The following is a 17,596-nucleotide window of genomic DNA, read 5'->3' as shown; positions in this document are numbered from 1 at the left end:
CGTGGCCATCTTCTTTTCAGACGCCTCGGAGGATCATCAGGGATTGTTAAGGATGAAAGATTAAGAATTAATGGGTTAGGATGGTTAAGGAGTTTGGAAAAAAATATTTTGATATCAATTAGCACAATTTTTATGCTGGAAAATATTTTTCATTTTGGGTTATATAACGAATAATTAAATTATGGCTGTAGAAACTGTATAGCCTAAAATTGTTCCTTATTTTTCACTCAGTATATTATTATATAATATTGACCTATATTATATAATAATATTCTAATCTATATTATATATGATATAATATTACATCTACTACACGATTAGAATTAATAAAATCATTCAAATCAGTCAATTCGAACAATATCTCTCAAAAAATTATTTATTTACAAAAAACATCTACGAGACGTAAGATGATCGGAGGCGATTTTGAAAACGACCATAACATGAAATTTGTGTGGTGTATTATCTACTGTGCGTAATAATATAAATAATATTGATTAATACTTTCCATTAGACTATATTTGTCAAGTTTTTTCTTTACTTAAATATTTATGCCTAACTTATTCAATATTCAATACCCTGAAATGTATTTGAAAAGGGCCTAATTTACTGAACACTTTTCCTTCCCCTTTGTCCACTATAAGTGATGAAAATGGTAATCACACATACTGCAGTTCCTTATAATGCACTATTAGAAATATATTTTTACATTTTACATTTATTATTTTTAAATTAATTTTAATGCTTCATTTTGTTCTCACTCACTGTTGGGCGCTACAGTCCTAGTAGGACCTGGGCCACCATTCTTCCACATGCCTCGCGGTCTCCAGCCTACAATTTTCGATTCCCATCCTTCTCAAATCATCTTCCAAATCATCCAGCCACCAACGCCTGGGTCTGCCCTTTTTTTTCCCTCCTGGTGCTCCATTTAGCATCCTTTTAGATACCCTGCAGGGCTCCATCCTTTCCACATGTCCCAACCATCTTAGCCTGCTCTTCTTAATAACATAATTATGATTACTTCTTAATCATTTCATTTATAATACTTAAATTGGTTTGCTGTATATTCTGTCCGATTAATAAAAGTGAGTTGAAATAATATATTCCAGTAGCGTGTATGATATATAACATCTAAAATTATGGCACTGATCTACTGGTAAATAAGCTACTCATATTTTTTTTTTATTTTAAGGTATTTATTCTGTAGACGTAAATTAATTTATATAATATATAAATACAACATAATAACAAATATAACATATATGTCAATATTCTTTTTTCAAATTTTAATTTATTTCATCGATATATACAATGAAATACTGTATGCAGTGAAAAATTGATTTGAAGAAAGAAAAATGAACCTTCTGTACGCCTATTGGAGAACAGGATAGCTAGCGCTTGAAGAAATTCCACAGGCGTTTTTCTTGGCCCTTGTCAACCTCATGAATCCTTTCTCTCCCCATTTCGGACCCCAGGAGTTTTTGACCAGCCAGTAGTCCTCTCCATCAGCAGATCCGTAACCTACAAGGAGGATTCCATGATCCAAAGCTGAAGGGTTGCAGGTATCGCCATTGAAAACACCTACAAAAAAGATTCCGATGTACGTTATATAATACAACGTAAATAAAAGACAATAATAATGCAATGTGCCTATAATATGATAGTAATACAGCAGTTGTAAAATTGGTTAGTACTGACCTCCGCCGTAGTGCAAGAAATGTCGGTTACCAGCACTGACCGCAATTGAGATTGGTCCAACTGTGGCAACGGCTGCCCTAAGGGCTTCGTCGTCATAGGACTCGATGTCAGTGTAAGCTTTGACTTGGGTTCCAGGGACTACTTTGTTCTTATTGAACCTACAGCTGCGATCCTAAAATAAGAATTATTAATATAAGACATTTAAAACATGTTTTTTGTACTTAGGGGTTTTAAGTATACTAAACTACAAGCAGTAAGCTACTTCTAAAAATCGTTTTTACATGTTTACGATCATTTTAACAAAATATCTTACTTTTGCTTCATATGGGTATGAATCTTCACTTTCCAACCCTCCTATTTCCTTGATATATATGAAGGCACTGTCCATGAATCCACCATTGCATCCGTTATTGTAATCTGTTGAACAATCCACTAGCTGCTGTTCGCTGAGGGAGACGAGTTTTCCCTTTTTTCTGAAAAGCTGACCTTCCATCGCTCCAGTCTAAAAATAGATTTTTGTATATTAAAAATGTATTATGGATGTTAGAAAATATATTTGTTATTGCTAGTTATATGAATATCAATCAATATACATACGCTACTGAAAGCCCAACAAGATCCACAGCTACCTTGAGTTTTCACAGGAGTAACAGCACCAGATGTCCTCCAATCAACCGATTCAGCTATTTCAACATTTGCTGGAGGAAGGTAAGTGAAGCTAGGAACATGCCTCATATCGCCTGTTCTGTTGAATCCTAACTGAGTTACTTCTTCTGGGAGCTGTAGGTTAAAAAGTTACTACTATGCATTAGACAAAAACTTACTTTAACTGTTATAAATTCTTTTTTTTTTTTTATTACCATATCTCCGAAATGATTCATCTCCAAATAGTAAGTTGACAATCCAGCTTTGTATTTAGCGTTATGTTCTTCGATCGTTTTCATAGTTTCTGAAAAAATGGCCATCCTGAGTTGCTCCTCTTGAATGCTATGATACGATTTTCCATGCTGTCTCTAAACCATAAAAATATTTTTTATTATTCCTTACTTTATCAATATTGTGTTAACTGACTAGTAGATTATAAGTGATTACATTACTGTATTGAATTTACAACAATAATTAATGTAGACGTGAATATAATATTGTTTCCTTTCTACCAACCTTGAAAGAGTTCCATTGGTCCTTAATGGCAGGCGATGCAGCTGCAAATGCCACCATGATTGAAAGTAATATGATTTTCATCCTGTAATAATGTTTTGTGTTATAATTTTTAAACTATAAGATATTTATAATTATAAGCATTGGGGAATAAAACATTATAAAAGAGACAATATCTGTACGGTATGAATAAGTTAAAATGATTTGATTTATCTCCCTAATTTTGATTTTCTTTAACTTGTTACTGAACCCATTTTTCATTAATATTAGGAATTACTTTGCAATATAATTTGGAAATGGTTGTAAGAATAAAAAAAAATGTAATATTTTTCTTATTTTATTTTTAATTATATTTAATATAAATCGGACGTGCTATCGTAAGCCTACCACAGTTTTAGTTGTTACTCTGCATTTTTACATATTCTAAAAAGTAACTATAAAGAATTAAAAAAAGAATCTGCGCCCTAAGGGATTTGAACACCTGTGCGATATTACGGCCTGCTCTATAACTAGAATTAAATTTTTTACTAATTATAATTTTAAAGCTCATACCTGATGTTACTTATGGGAGACAGACAGGTCAGTAACTCATGACTGTGCATGATTGCGTTTTATACCGGTTAGGCGGCACTTAACTTCGAGAGCTGATGTGTATCATATTTAATCTCCATGTAAAAAACATTTTGGATTGTTGTTTTTTGACACTGTAAGTTTTTAAATAATTAAAATAATTTTATAAACGCTAAACAATCTTATCGTAAGAACCTACTTATTCAGATCCTTATGACGCGAAAGATCAAAAAAGGGCGTTTCATATTGTTATTTGTAACTGAAAAAATATATGATTAAAGGAGGCTATCTATATAACAAAATTAATAAAAACAAAATACCTAGTCGTTTTCTCATAAATAAAATTTTTTATAATTGTTTTTTAATGGAAAATAAGAAAATAACTTTTAAAATGTGTTCAATGGACAATTTCAAGTTTAGTATAATTTACTTTCTCATCATGTTATATGATTAAGAAATGTTTGAAATATTCAAGTATTGCATATTTAAGTTAATATAAGAAGAACATTAGAATTAATATCAACTAATACATTTTGGAATTGGGAATGAAAACAAGTAGTTTGATTGCAAATCACTAGGGAGCAGAAGCCTCGAACCGAAATATAAAGGAGTTTCATATCGGCACCATCTCCTTAAATCTATATTCAGAAAACAGTTCTTCTCATTTGGTCCAAAGATTTAAAAATTCTACATTGTAAAAGTTTACATTTTATTAGTTACCACTTTTTAAGACAGAACAATCCATAAGAACCTCAAGATTTAGAATCTTCTTGCAGAGTAAAATGCAACCATTAACCATGTTTTGTGCATGAAAATAATCTATAATGATCTACCTTGTATGAATAAAAAATACATAAATTAAATAATTGTAGCTGTAAATAATTGACCGTTTGTGATGATTGTAGGATCCATGATTGTAGGTCCAGGTGCCATTCAAGAATAGCAGAAAATATATGTAATACATTTTAACTTAATAACTAATTTAACACTTTGAAGGGCTACGTAATTATGTATGTATAATAAAAACAAAAACATCTATACTGCTACTATACATGAAGGTTCAGGGGTGCAGTATTTTGTATGAAAGTACTATAACTAGACCAACGGTTGTGCAAAGAGGCGATATTGTCAGAATCATGCACGACCGCCAGATATTTCCCCATTTATGGGTACCCAATTTATGAGGCTGAGTGGACCTGAACCAACAGAATTGACTCGTGGCTATAGTAACAGAATAAATAATTATATCTCACAGGGAGGTTCGAATCCTTGGAGTTAGTAGGACTACCTTACCACTGAGCCAATCCGCTTCCATATATATCAATTTTTTTGTGGATTTTATCATATACATAATCTTGACTATTAAATTTATAAAGAAGATTATTATTAATCCATTATTTATATAAAAATAAACTAGCTAATTATATTAATCAGCGATTCAGCCTCCCATCAACGATCTCTCATTTTACGAAGTCGATGAATTTTATTTTATTTATTTGATATTTAGTTTTAACCTCTATTAAGATTTCTTAATAACAATAAAACCTTAGGGAGTTTGAAAGTTCGATGCCGATATCACCAATCGTTGTATACAAACATCTGTTACCCGTCCAAATCCAAAACACGGGATCAATCTTTAACCAATCATCCCAACTACGTTTTGGACAACTCCTCAGGCGTTTACCCGTCTTTTTTGTGTTTCTTAACATTTTAGGGATACCTCCGATACTAAAACCTACATTCTTACAATTTCATCTGAATCGTATTTACCGAATGCAGTTTACGCAATTCCCAAAAAATGGAAACTTGACTCTCCACAGTGGCTAGCATAGGTTGGTCACCTGTAGGTAAGCCCTCTTCCCATATATCAGAAATGACCAGGTAGGCGTCTAGAACAATTATTATTGTTGTTTTATTATTATAGAATAAAACTATAATACTAGTTTTATAAATAATAATTTTTAGGTTTCAGGACGAAGAGCGTGGCTTAGCAATTTAAAAATTAAAAAATAGAATCACTTATTATCTTTTATTTCCTTATTAATTTAGTTTTCCTAGTTTCTATAGACCATAAATACTTAACCTTCTCTACCTGTTAAAATATATTTAATGTATTTGTAATACTACGTTCACAATTTTCCGGGATACAATTTTTCAAACACAATTATTTTTTTCCCAAATAAGGAGACATAATATTTTGTTAATATATTTTGACAAGTATCATGAAAATACTATTCCAAAAAAAATAATCATCATAAACTACGTTATGGTGCACTTAACTATATTTTCCGAGATATAGTTTTTCAAACACAAATGTTTTTATCAAACAAGTTGATTATTATTGGATTATTTCGGAAAAGCAACTTTTCCTCTTTAAGACAGCTTAAAAATATTTACACAGGACTTTGAACTTTTGGAAAATACACTGAAAATAAATCATATTTTCAGGAAAGTCCATTAAATATACTAGATATTAGTTTTTTATGAATGTTTCTGTAAGAGTATACTTCTCCTTCCATGAAATAAACTCAAAAAATGAAGATTAAAAATAAAAAACATTTCAGAACAATTTTTAAGGTTAAAAAATATGTAGAAAAACTAAAAATTATAAAATATTAACTTATACCACACCAGGGCCCTGTTTCATAATGAATGCTAATAGTATTAGTTCATACTACAAGTATAGAAACAACGTGTTAATTACACTAATACTTTTTTCATAATACATATGACTATTAGTGATATTACAGGAGTTAAAAAGTACTAAAGTACAAGTTACTATTGTACAAGGCTAAGTTAAATTGACAAGGTTAATAGTATTAGTTTGTACTTTATTATGAAACAGGGCCCAGGTCATATTTATTAGCAACTTGTATCCAGCCTACCTACATGTATATTTCCTCATATTGTTATTACTAATATTTTATTATGTTCAGTATTTCTATATACTTTATGAATTTAACAATTGTTTTAAAATGTTTTTTTATTTTTAATATTCTGTTAATTCTAAAATGATTGTATCTTGTTTTCTTATTTAGCCCTTCAAGTTGGGGTAAGACGTTGGTTAGCAATAAATAGTTTTCTTTTACTATTTTGATAGCTTTATTGCCGCCACCCGGACAATCTCCCTCTATTTCATACGGTCATCTTCTTTCAATGAGAATTATTGAACGTAAACAAAATTATTTCATGAAGACATTTATTATTTATTATACAGAGATAAATGAACAATATAATATGATTATTTATTGAAAAAAAAATATTTATCTCTTGGATATATTTAATTAAATAATGGGTTATCAGTAACTCATAAATGACAGCTTTAAGGAATGAAGTATCTGCTAAGTTCTCATAGCAGAATGGGATAGCTAGCAGCAGAAGAAATACCACAGGCGTTTTTCTTGGACCTAGTCAATCTCATGAATCCTTTCTCTCCCCAACTTACACCAAAAGAGTTCTTGATTAGCCAGTAGTCCTCTCCATTATCAGAACCATAACCGACCAAGAGGACACCATGGTCTAAGAAACCGGGATTGCAAGTATCTCCGTCGAAAACACCCGTAATCATAGATTCAGTTAAATGTTATATAATATAATATCGTAGTGATATAACTCCAATTGCAATAGGATAGAACTAACCTCCTTTGTAGTACAAGAAATGTGTGTTTCCAGAACTGACAGCAACTGAGATTGGTCCTACAGTGGCAACGGCTGCCCTAAGAGCCTCATCGTCCTTAAACTTGATGTCAGTGTAAGCTTTGACTTGGGTACCTGGTACTACTTTGTTTTTGTTGTACCTACAACTGTGATCCTATGGAAATAATCACTATTTTACAACACCGTTTTAGATTTTCAATTTCCTAAATTTGAAAATGTTCTAAGATAACTTCTGTACGAGACTATCTTACTTTTGCTTCATATGGGTATGTATCTTCTCTTTCCAATCCTGCTACGTCCTTGAGATAGTTAAAAGCGAAATCCATCATTCCACCACCACACCCCTCATTCATGTAATGTGTTGAACAATCGATAAGCTGCTGTTCACTAAGGGAGACGAGTTTTCCTGTCTTTCTGAAATATTGCCCTTCTATGGCTCCTGTCTAAAAAAATATAAATGTATACGTAAAACTTGTTAACTGATGAATGATTATTAGTTATTGTTGCTGACATAAATATCAATCACAATACTCACAGTACTGAAAGCCCAACAAGATCTACAGGTACCCTGAGCTTTCACAGGAGAAACTGCACCCAACTGCTTCTAATCGATTGTTTCAGGGATTTCGACGTTTGCGGGAGGAAGGTACGTCAAGCTAAGTTCTTTCCTCATATCTCCTGTTCTGTTAAATCCTAACTGAATTACTTCTTATGGGAGCTTTAGGTTAAGAAGTTAGCTTTATTAGAACTGGTGATTGATCGTTTTATAATGTCATTCACATATTTTGTTTACATTACCATGTCTCCAAAGTGGTTCATCTCCAGATAGTAAGTAGACAATCCAGCTTCGTATTTAGCGTTGTGTTCTTCGATCGTTTTCAAAGTTTTAGAAAAAATGGCCATCCTACGCTGTTCCTCTTGAATGCTCTGATATGATTTCTCATGCTGTCTCAGTATTAAAATATTATCATTATGTATTCCTCATTGAGTATTAAATTTTTAATGGTCAATTTTGAAAATCACTGTAAATATAGACTTGGATATAATTATTTTAACCTTGAAAGAGCTCCATTGTTCCTTGATGGCAGGCGATGCAGCTGCAAACGCCACCATGGCTAGAAGTAATATAATTTTCATCCTGCAATAAAGTTTCATGTTATATATTGATTTAAATTTTCACAAACTTAACGAAAAATACAATTTACGGTTCTCTCTTTCAGGAAAAAAACTGATTTTCAATTTATTTATTTACTAGGTATTAGGTTCAATTTAGGTATAAAATAAAACCCTGTTCAGCCAAAAGATAAATTGAAAAGTTGTAATTTTCCTAATAGAGAGAACCTTTTATTGTATGTTTCATGATGAACTTCCAACTAATTACAAAAGACTCATTTATATAACTTAAATAAGGCCTATCTTTAACTTACGGAGTTGAGCTTTCAGGCTCCACTGAACCATGGAATTCCTCTCGTTATCAATCCTTACAATCCAAAATCCTTACTTTATGACAAATCAAGTCATCCATCAGCCCCTCAATTTAGTCAGAACCAAATCTTTCTAACCTCTTAAACCCACTTGTTTCAAACCTAGCTTCTCCTTTATTACCTCATAATGCTTCTAATTAAAAAAAAAAAAAAAAAAAAATTATGGCATCGAGATCTTCTCCTCTAAATATGTTATTGGAGTTCTATCAATGGGTAGATTCTCCTCATATCTGTATCGTGCCATTGTATAACGAACATCAAATATACTTGGTGTATATATTTTTAAATATCAATTAAGCTTTTGTTCGAGTCTGGCATCCAGGTCTGCTCTATAAACTTTGTCAATTCCTACCCCCAACACATTTCCTTATAATCCGCTCCTACCTCACTGATAGAACCTTTAAAGTAAATCATAACCTAGCCTACGCATCTCCTTTTCTCAGTCCGCCGGTGTTCCTCAAGGTAGTATCTTAGGTCCCATTCTTTATACGGTTTATACAGCTGACATCCCAACCCACCCTAACACAAGTCCTAACAACATACGCTGATGACACTTGAATACTTTCTGTAAACAACGACCCAACTAATGCATCACAAACACTACAGGCACACATAACATCTATTGAAGAATGGTGTAAAAACTGGAGAATCAAAATAAATCCTGACAAATCCCACCAGATCACCTTTACTCTCCGTCGTAAACCTCTGCCCTCCTGTCCTACAGTATCCTTTCTAAATACACCACTAATGCCTGTTGAACAGATTCGATACTTAGGACTCCATCTTGAGAAGAGACTTGGAATCCATACACAGGACTGAAACGACAAGAAACTGCTCGTAGATTCCGATTGCTACAACACTTACTTGACAAACGTTCTAAACTTCCCATTATCTACAAAAAATTAGTATACACTACAATAATCAGACCAATTTGGACATTGAGCTCTGGGGCTCCACCAAACCATCAAATTCTTCCCGCATCCAATCGTTACAATCCAAAATCCTACGTAAAATCCTTGATGCTCCTTATTGCGTCACAGATAAACTCGTTCACAAAGGCCTTAACATCCCATTCGTTGCAGATTTGACCCAAAACAGATATGCGTCTTTTCATTCTAAATTCCTTAACCATCCTAACCCATTAATTCTTAATCTTTCATCCTTAACAACCCTGATAATCCTCCGAGGCGTCTGAAAAGAAGATGGCCACTGGACCTTCTAATTTAAATTAATGTTTGAAGTACCACCAATGGGTGGTTCCTTCCCAAGATTTTCAAGTGTCTATGAAACATACTACATATTTACCTATTGTATTATTTTGTACAGTTGTAAATTACATTAAATAAATAATTTAAAAAAAATATCAATTAATAAATTAAAAATGAAATTGTTCATGAAGTCAGTGGAAATGAACTTAGCACCTTTGTGAAATCGAAACGTCATAGTAATATAAGTATATAATATTATATCACTAAATATAATTTTTATAAGGCTCGTACCTGATGCTGTTAAAAGGAGTCAGAAAGATCAGTGAATCAGATCCGTCAATTGTAGCATTTTATACCTGCTTGGCAGGGGTACTTTACCTCGAGAGGAGTTGTCAATCAATATTTAATTTTTTAGATAAAAACATTTTTGATCGATATTCGTTGACATTACAATTTTTAAATAGTTTATCTGGACTACAAGATCTGAAATGATCTCCACTAATTAACATCATTTTTCAGTCAACTACTTGTTAACACGCAGTTACTTAAAATATTGTTACTGTTTGGATAGTTGGATTTGATACTTTTTTCATAGTTCATAGTTTTTTTTGGTTTATTTTTTCTAGATCGTGTTTAAATTTGTAATGAAACTAAGAAAGTAAGGAAGGCTTTTTGAGAAAAAGTTTGAAGTAAAAAATAGAAATACTACAAAGCAAAACTGTTTGAGAATTAGTCCATGACGTTGCAACCAGTTTGATCATGACTATCGAAAGGAAACAAATAAAGCAGAAATTTTATTATGTTCGTTAGAGCCGTCCATCTATAGCAGCGCTGCTGCCATCTGCCTAAGCCTGGGTGAACCTTTTTCTAGAGCTGCTCCCTAGTGGTCAGTACTTATACCATCGATTGATTTGGTAACTGTTAAAATTTTATTTATCCGTTAATTCGTTTCATATACGTTATAAATCATTTAATAATCATGTAATACAATGTAATATTTATAAATTTATTCCTTAAAAAATTATTTATTAACAAAATTTTAGAACTGCTTAAGCGTTAGCTCTGGGAACCAAACTGTAAAAATAATATTATCAAATAAAATTAAATTACCACTTAAGAGTAACTTTAACTGTGTATTAAGAAAATAAGTAAAAAAATAATTGCCCACAAAATTAAAGATATCAAGGAACAAGATTGGATACGTGTATGTCAATCGATTGTAGTCTAATCAAGTATTGGACACAATTTTTGTTTTTTTGGCATTCCATATTGAATCAATTTCATCATATCCTATCAACTACGGTTGCTTATGCATGAAAGAATGTACTTCTGTTGGCAAACCTATATTTTGAAAACTGTTGGTGGGATTTTGATTCAATTTAGAGGAGATTTGGAAATAAGAGCAAAAAGGTTCAGTTCCAATTTTATCAAATACCATCCACTACTTTCCCGTACGGATGCGCAAATGTATGTTCCTTGAAACGTTCACATTTTGAAAACGGCTGATCTGATTTTGTTAATTATGCCAGAAAAGTTTGAATTTGGTGCAAATCGGATTCGGTATTTATTTCAGCTAGTTCATTACATACATTGGTACGCGCAAACGTATATTCCTTGAAACATTAATATTTTAAAAACTGATATCCATCTGAAAATTGGCATAAAAAATGTATTTTGAAATAATGTCCATCATCGGCTTAAATTCGTAATTTTATAATACAACAGTTATTAAAATGATGTACCTTCCACCACAGTACTTTCTTTTTTTAACGAATGATCAATATTTATAATGAAAACCTAATAACTTGGAGCACGTCCTTTATTGTAATTTTGCTTCAACCATACGTAATAAGTTGAGTTTAAATAAAAAAATATATATCCAAAAACTTGGGCATGAAGAGACTAGTCATCCACAAATAAACACTTCTATTGTTCGACTGGGATCTAAAATTGAGATTTAAATAAAAACATATAATCCAAACATAGGACCGTAATTCATTACCTATTTACCTATTTTACCTTATTTACCCTTATTATTACCCTTATTACCTTATTATATATTTACCTTACCTATTTACGTTTTTGGCTGATAAATATTATGTTGCAATACTTCCTTCTGGTAGATTTATATAATATATTCATATCAGTACAAGATGATTTCAGAAGATAATTATCTGTATTTCTCAGTTATTGGAGGATAAGTCTCTTAAAAATTCAGTTTGGTGATTAAAATATACATAATTTATAAAAAAAAGTTATTTATTGAAAAAATAAAATTGATGGACACATTATATAAAATGCGGAATTTTTTAAGTCAAAAATTATAAATTGGAAGAATGTAGAATCTGCTTGGCGCTCATTGCAGAATAGGATAGCTAGCAGAAGATGAAATACCACAGGCGTTTTTCTTGGCCCTGGTCAACCTCATGAATCCTTTCTCTCCCCACTTTGGACCCCAGGAGTTCTTGACCAGCCAATAATCCTCTCCTTCATCAGATCCGTAGCCTACCAGAAGTATTCCATGGTCCAAAGCAGAAGGGTTGCAGGTATCGCCGTTGAAAACACCTGCGATCAGAGATTCAGTTATGATTAATATAGCATGATGTAGTATACTTATTAATTAACATAGCATAGTGTGTATGGACCAAATGAGGTCCTTGGGTCATTTTGTTGCGCATATTTGTAAATCTAAATTACGTATTCGCTTTATTATGGAATATTGAGGCTAAACCTGAAATTACATCGGATTTGGTGCGACCCACAATGTCGGTCTACAGATGTTAACCTAATGCCATATGAAATGCATTTAAGTACTATTTACGGATACCTATATATGTATTTATTATTGCTAAAACAATTTTGATAGGTATATATATATATATATTGCATTTACTCTGTTTGATAGTAATGTATAGAATAAGTATTGCGAATCATCCCTAAGTACGCAATCTCACAACTTTCTCCAAAAAAATGGTAGATCATTTGTTACAAATAAGACCCTCAAGTAAAGTTTGAAAAGAGTAAAAATTAATTTAGGTAATACACATCTTCATTTAGAGTTCTTAAAGTGTTATAACTTGAAATACTTTGAGTTATATAAAAAATGAAAGTTATAAGAAATGATTTTACATTTAAAATATCAATATAATTTTTATTTATCCTATAATGAGTTTTCTATTATACTTTTCCTGCGACAAAATATGATTATTACAATTATCGGTAACTTGATCCGTGTGAGATTCTAGCAATAAGACAATAAAATTTAGTTAAAGCTATCAGATGTGGGCCTGACATTAGTTTTTAAAAATCCAATAATACTTTTATGAAATAATTAAATAACTAATGAAACCATTAAATTCTCTAAAATATGTAACTGCAATAAATATGCAGTTACTATATAGTATAATAGTAATATAACGAAGTTTGGCACTGACCTCCGGCATACTGAAGGAAATGACGGTTGTCAGCACTGACTGCGATTGAGATTGGTCCAACAGTGGCAACAGCAGCTTGCAGGGCAGCGTCATCCAGGGACTTGATGTCAGTGTAAGCTTTGACTTTGGTTCCAGCCACTACTTTGTTCTTATTGAATCTACATTTGCGATCCTTAGAAAAGAATAATTATTCTTTAATATGTTTAATATTTAAGGTTTTTAAATACTCAATTACAAGATGCAAGGTATTTCTATGATACAATTTCATAATTAGTATTAGAAGCATTTAACATAAAATCTAACCTTTGCTTCATAAGGGTATGAATCCTCGCTTTCCAATCCTTCTACATCCTTGAGATAATCAAAACCATTGTCCATCAATCCACCATTGCATCCTTCATTGTCATAATCTGTTGAACAATCGATAAGCTGCTGTTCGCTGAGGGAGACGAGCTTTCCAGTCTTCCTGAAATGTTGGCCCTCTATGGCTCCGGTCTAAAAATCATTATTATATAAATAATATTTATAATAGATGCCTCTTAATTGTTATTACTTAATCAATATACTTACGGTGCTGAAAGCCCAACAAGATCCACAGCTGCCTTGGTTTTTTATTGGTGTAACTGCACCCGACTGCCTCCAGTCAACTGATTCAGCGATTTCGACGTTTGCGGGAGGGAGGTATGTGAAGCGAGGTACGTTCCTCATATTCAGTGTTTTATTAAATCCTAGAGTAACTTCTGCTGGGAGCTGCAAGATAAAAAGTCATCTTTATTAGAACGGGTCTGTGGTTATATTATAATGCCTTTCACATATTTTTGTTCTATTACCATGTCTCCAAACTGGTTCATCTCTAAATAGTAAGCCGACAGTCCTGCATGATATTTAGCGTTGTGTTCTTCGATCGTTTTAAGAGTTTCTGAAAAAATGGCCATCCTCAGCTGCTCCTCTTGGATGCTGTGATATGATTTGCCATGCTGTCTCTGTAAAGTAAAATTTATCCTGTTATTTATCTTTAACGAGTTTTTGATTGACATTAATATCAATATTAATATTTGTTTATATCAACCTTGAAAGAGGTCCATTGGTCCTTAATGGCGGGCGATGCAGCTGCAAACGCCACCATGGTTACAAGTAATATAGTCTTCATCCTGTAATAAAGGTTTTTGTAATATATTAAATGTCATACTAAGCCTACAGTTGTAGATATCATTAGGAACAGTCATTCAATATAATTTTGTTATGTCTCTTACCTGATGTTACTTCGCGGAGACAGGAAAGCGATTAACTCCGATCTGTTTGTTGCGGTGTTTTATACCTATCCGTTGGCACTTACCTCGAGAGCTCTTGTGTATCAAAATTTGATCATCATGTCAAGAAAACATTATGGATCGACTAATAATGACGCTGTAAGTTTTGAAATGATCAAGATAATTCCGATAATCCCCTTGTAGTAACATCCTCATTCAGTTGCTAAACCGTCCGGACAAGGCTCTCATCAAAATGTTGGTAGTTTAAATGCTTACAGTAACTGGGATAGTAGCATTTATACATTTCTAATAGTTTTACGTTTCTTTATTTCTTCTGTAAATTGAGTTTTATAGTCTTCATAATAGGAATAAAATCACTAAGCTTCCAAAGTGCAGAAAAAGATCACTTAAAAACTATCTGTGTGTGTGTTAATTTTTAAAAAAATAAAAAGACCAACCTATTTATAATTTATTCTTTCACTTAGGATTGAAAACCATAGATCAAAATAGGTAAAACATTTACAATTTTTCAAAAGGTTTTTCCTCTCATGTTTCACGAACGAGTTGATGGATTTTCACGGTTTAAACAATGTACCAACTGAGGTAGGCTAAAAGGTATATAAAAGTGATAATTTTCTGATTATTCATTAGCTTTTCATCTTACATCTCGTAAATTTGTGCAGGGATTTGCGTGTTTCAAACCCACAAATTCCATTCAATTTCCCGATTTTTTAGCACTAAGCTAAATATAAGAAATTAGAAAATTTTCTTCCTCTTTTTTTTTAGCCTGAAAAACAAAGAAAATCTATTTACTTGTTCACGTGAACAAGAACAAAGAAAAGATAAAAAATTTTTACACTCGTTTTCTTTCTAGTATAAGGAACTTTCAGAAATCGGATGCATTAAGATCACGAGATTTAAGCAGAAAACCAATTGAAAATTGTCACACTGTGTTTTTTCTTTAAGCCAACCAATCTCTAAGTAGTCAGAAATCGTGCACTCTGTTAAGAGTTTTAATTGGGAAAATAATTACATTTTAATAGTCGGAAATCCCGAGTGCTAAAAAATTGATTCGACTGTTGACCTTGAGGAAAACGAATTATAATTCGGAAAATGTCTTAGGCTATTTCTTTTTTTAGGCTTTTTTTAAATAGTAGCATATTTGGGAACGTGCAAATCAATTCACTTTTTTATGAGATATAAGCAAAGCCAAGAATAAATATCCGACAAATTTTCTTTATGGTTTTTCATTTTAGCCTTGCTCTTATAGTAAGAAAATTGTTTGACACGGGAAAATCGATCCACTCTTTCAATTTTATCACCCGAGATATAAAAGGAAAAAAAATTGTGTTGATATGCGGCTAAATATGTAAGTAAAAATTAATTGATTACCGGCATTCATCTAAGTATCTGTACATATGTTAACAGAAAAAAAATCATTTCATTCTTATTTAGATAAAAGGTATAATATTAATCCTGTATATAATAAAATAAACAAACATAACTAAAAATTCAGAGATTTGCTTTAGCAAATACTGTGTTTTGAGCTTGAATACAAAATTTAATAAGCCACTTTACTTTAATTTATATTATTTATTTTATTTTGATTTTACGTTTATGATTTTTATTGATAACTTTGCCCAAATAAATTTTCATATCCGAGCCAGTTATGCTTATTTTTTTGTTCTTATTATCAAGCTTTCCTTTAAAAAGACTTCGTTGATTTGACATGGCTTTTATAACCATTGTTCAAGAAACAGTTCTTTACCTTTACCAAATAAATTACAGACCCTTCAGGCGTTGTAGCTGTATAGATTTTTTTTATTCGGAAAAAATGGTCCTATCCATCCAAAATTATTCGATGTATGATTATCTTGTGAATGTATTACCTTTTCTTCTTAACTGACCTGATTTCTAACTCAAGTCAGACAATATAGACCCTACTTGAATTCTGCAGCATGAGAGATCTCAATGCTTCACAATACTTCCTCAAGTTAAATAAAATTATAATCAGGATATCTAGGCCAGGTATAAAGGGGAACCCTAACAAAAAACCATGACCTAGGTTCACAAAAGCCACGTTGAAGGAGGTCAGTGAACCCGAACACCTGCGAGGATTGCAAATACAGAACCCACCGGTAGGTCTTGCGCAAGGCGGAAATCGCAGTCAATGCGCCATTATCAAAGGACAAAGCTCAATGGCTCTTCTCAAGTCCTCAGCCAGGAAAGAGGTTTCGGTTTGTGCAAATAGTGCGATCGAGTACTGCAAGAGGAGCTTGGTATATAAGTCCTTTTTCTCTTGTTATATAATTTGATTTGGTATATGAGGATGGAGATAGATGACCTGTAGTGGAAGCCATGGTGGGACGAAAAATTATAAAAACAAACAACAAAAGTAAACACAGGATATAAACTAGTTTAGTAAACAAAGAAATATAAACTAAACAAAATATAAATATAAATCGATCTTAAAAATCGGTGGTGCAGTTCGCTTATAAAATATTACAAAGCTACAGAGAGACTTATTTCATTCAATAAACAATAATTTTTCAGTATTTTAAGAGATCTCTTTGAATAATTTGAGCCATCAAACTTGAAAATTAATGTCAACCAATTCGCTCAGAAAATCGTTAGTTACCAACAAATGGTCAAGTCACATTTCATTAAAAATATGAATTATTTATGAACTCTGATTATTATTAATTAACAATTAATTAGTCGAAGGTAAATATCAAACTAGTTATTATAATATGATTAATATTAGGTAGGTATCTTTGCGATTACAGTGCAGCATAAAAAATATTTTTACATGATTTTGATATCCAGCATTCCAAATGATTCATCCTTAGGTAGTTTTATATCTGAGGAACTGTTAGACGCGCAGGCGTCTATTAGTGCTCAAAATAAACCAATTTGAATTAACTTTTAATTAGTTTTTAAAAATGTCGTTTGCAGAAAGCATTTTTCATGATATTTACCAAAAAAATGTAATGATTTAGCTATTTTATTTAAAAAAAATAAAAGTGCTCTTTTTGAAAAAAAAAAATAAACTGTAGCTCGGGTACTATTAGATGCACAGAATTTTCTAAGGACTCAAATTTTAGAAAAGAATAGTACACGCAGATTTTCGGTATAAAAAT

The 17,596-nt window shown here is 31.9% G+C and overlaps 1 protein-coding gene and 1 pseudogene across 3 annotated transcripts; both read right to left on the bottom strand.

Annotated features, from left to right (window-relative positions):
• Positions 1–1,251: 1,251 nt before the first annotated feature.
• LOC106684501 (cathepsin L) lies at positions 1,252–14,517 on the bottom strand. 3 transcript variants are annotated; one of them, XM_014426623.2, is made up of 7 exons: positions 14,460–14,517; positions 14,276–14,357; positions 2,556–2,708; positions 2,293–2,475; positions 2,009–2,197; positions 1,696–1,867; positions 1,252–1,578 (listed from the first exon to the last, which is right to left on the bottom strand). In XM_014426623.2, the coding sequence occupies exons 2-7, from the start codon at positions 14,354–14,356 to the stop codon at positions 1,370–1,372; spliced, it is 987 nt and encodes a 328-aa protein (XP_014282109.1). In that variant the 5' UTR covers position 14,357; positions 14,460–14,517; the 3' UTR covers positions 1,252–1,369. The 3 variants fall into 3 exon arrangements, with proteins under 3 accessions (XP_014282109.1, XP_014282108.2, XP_014282107.1); XM_014426622.2 differs by lacking the exons at positions 14,276–14,357; positions 14,460–14,517 and adding exons at positions 2,857–2,938; positions 3,406–3,472; XM_014426621.3 differs by lacking the exons at positions 1,252–1,578; positions 1,696–1,867; positions 2,009–2,197; positions 2,293–2,475; positions 2,556–2,708 and adding exons at positions 12,014–12,337; positions 13,207–13,378; positions 13,510–13,701; positions 13,777–13,956; positions 14,037–14,189.
• Positions 6,450–9,453, bottom strand: LOC106684490 (procathepsin L-like; annotated as a pseudogene).
• Positions 14,518–17,596: the final 3,079 nt, after the last annotated feature.

The sequence above is a fragment of the Halyomorpha halys genome, unplaced genomic scaffold, assembly GCF_000696795.3.
Source record: "Halyomorpha halys isolate HHAL.00 unplaced genomic scaffold, Hhal_1.1 Scaffold587.1, whole genome shotgun sequence".
NCBI lineage: Eukaryota > Metazoa > Arthropoda > Insecta > Hemiptera > Pentatomidae > Halyomorpha > Halyomorpha halys.
The sequence above is the reverse complement of the archived record's forward strand: the minus strand, read 5'-3'. Positions and strand labels throughout refer to the sequence as shown.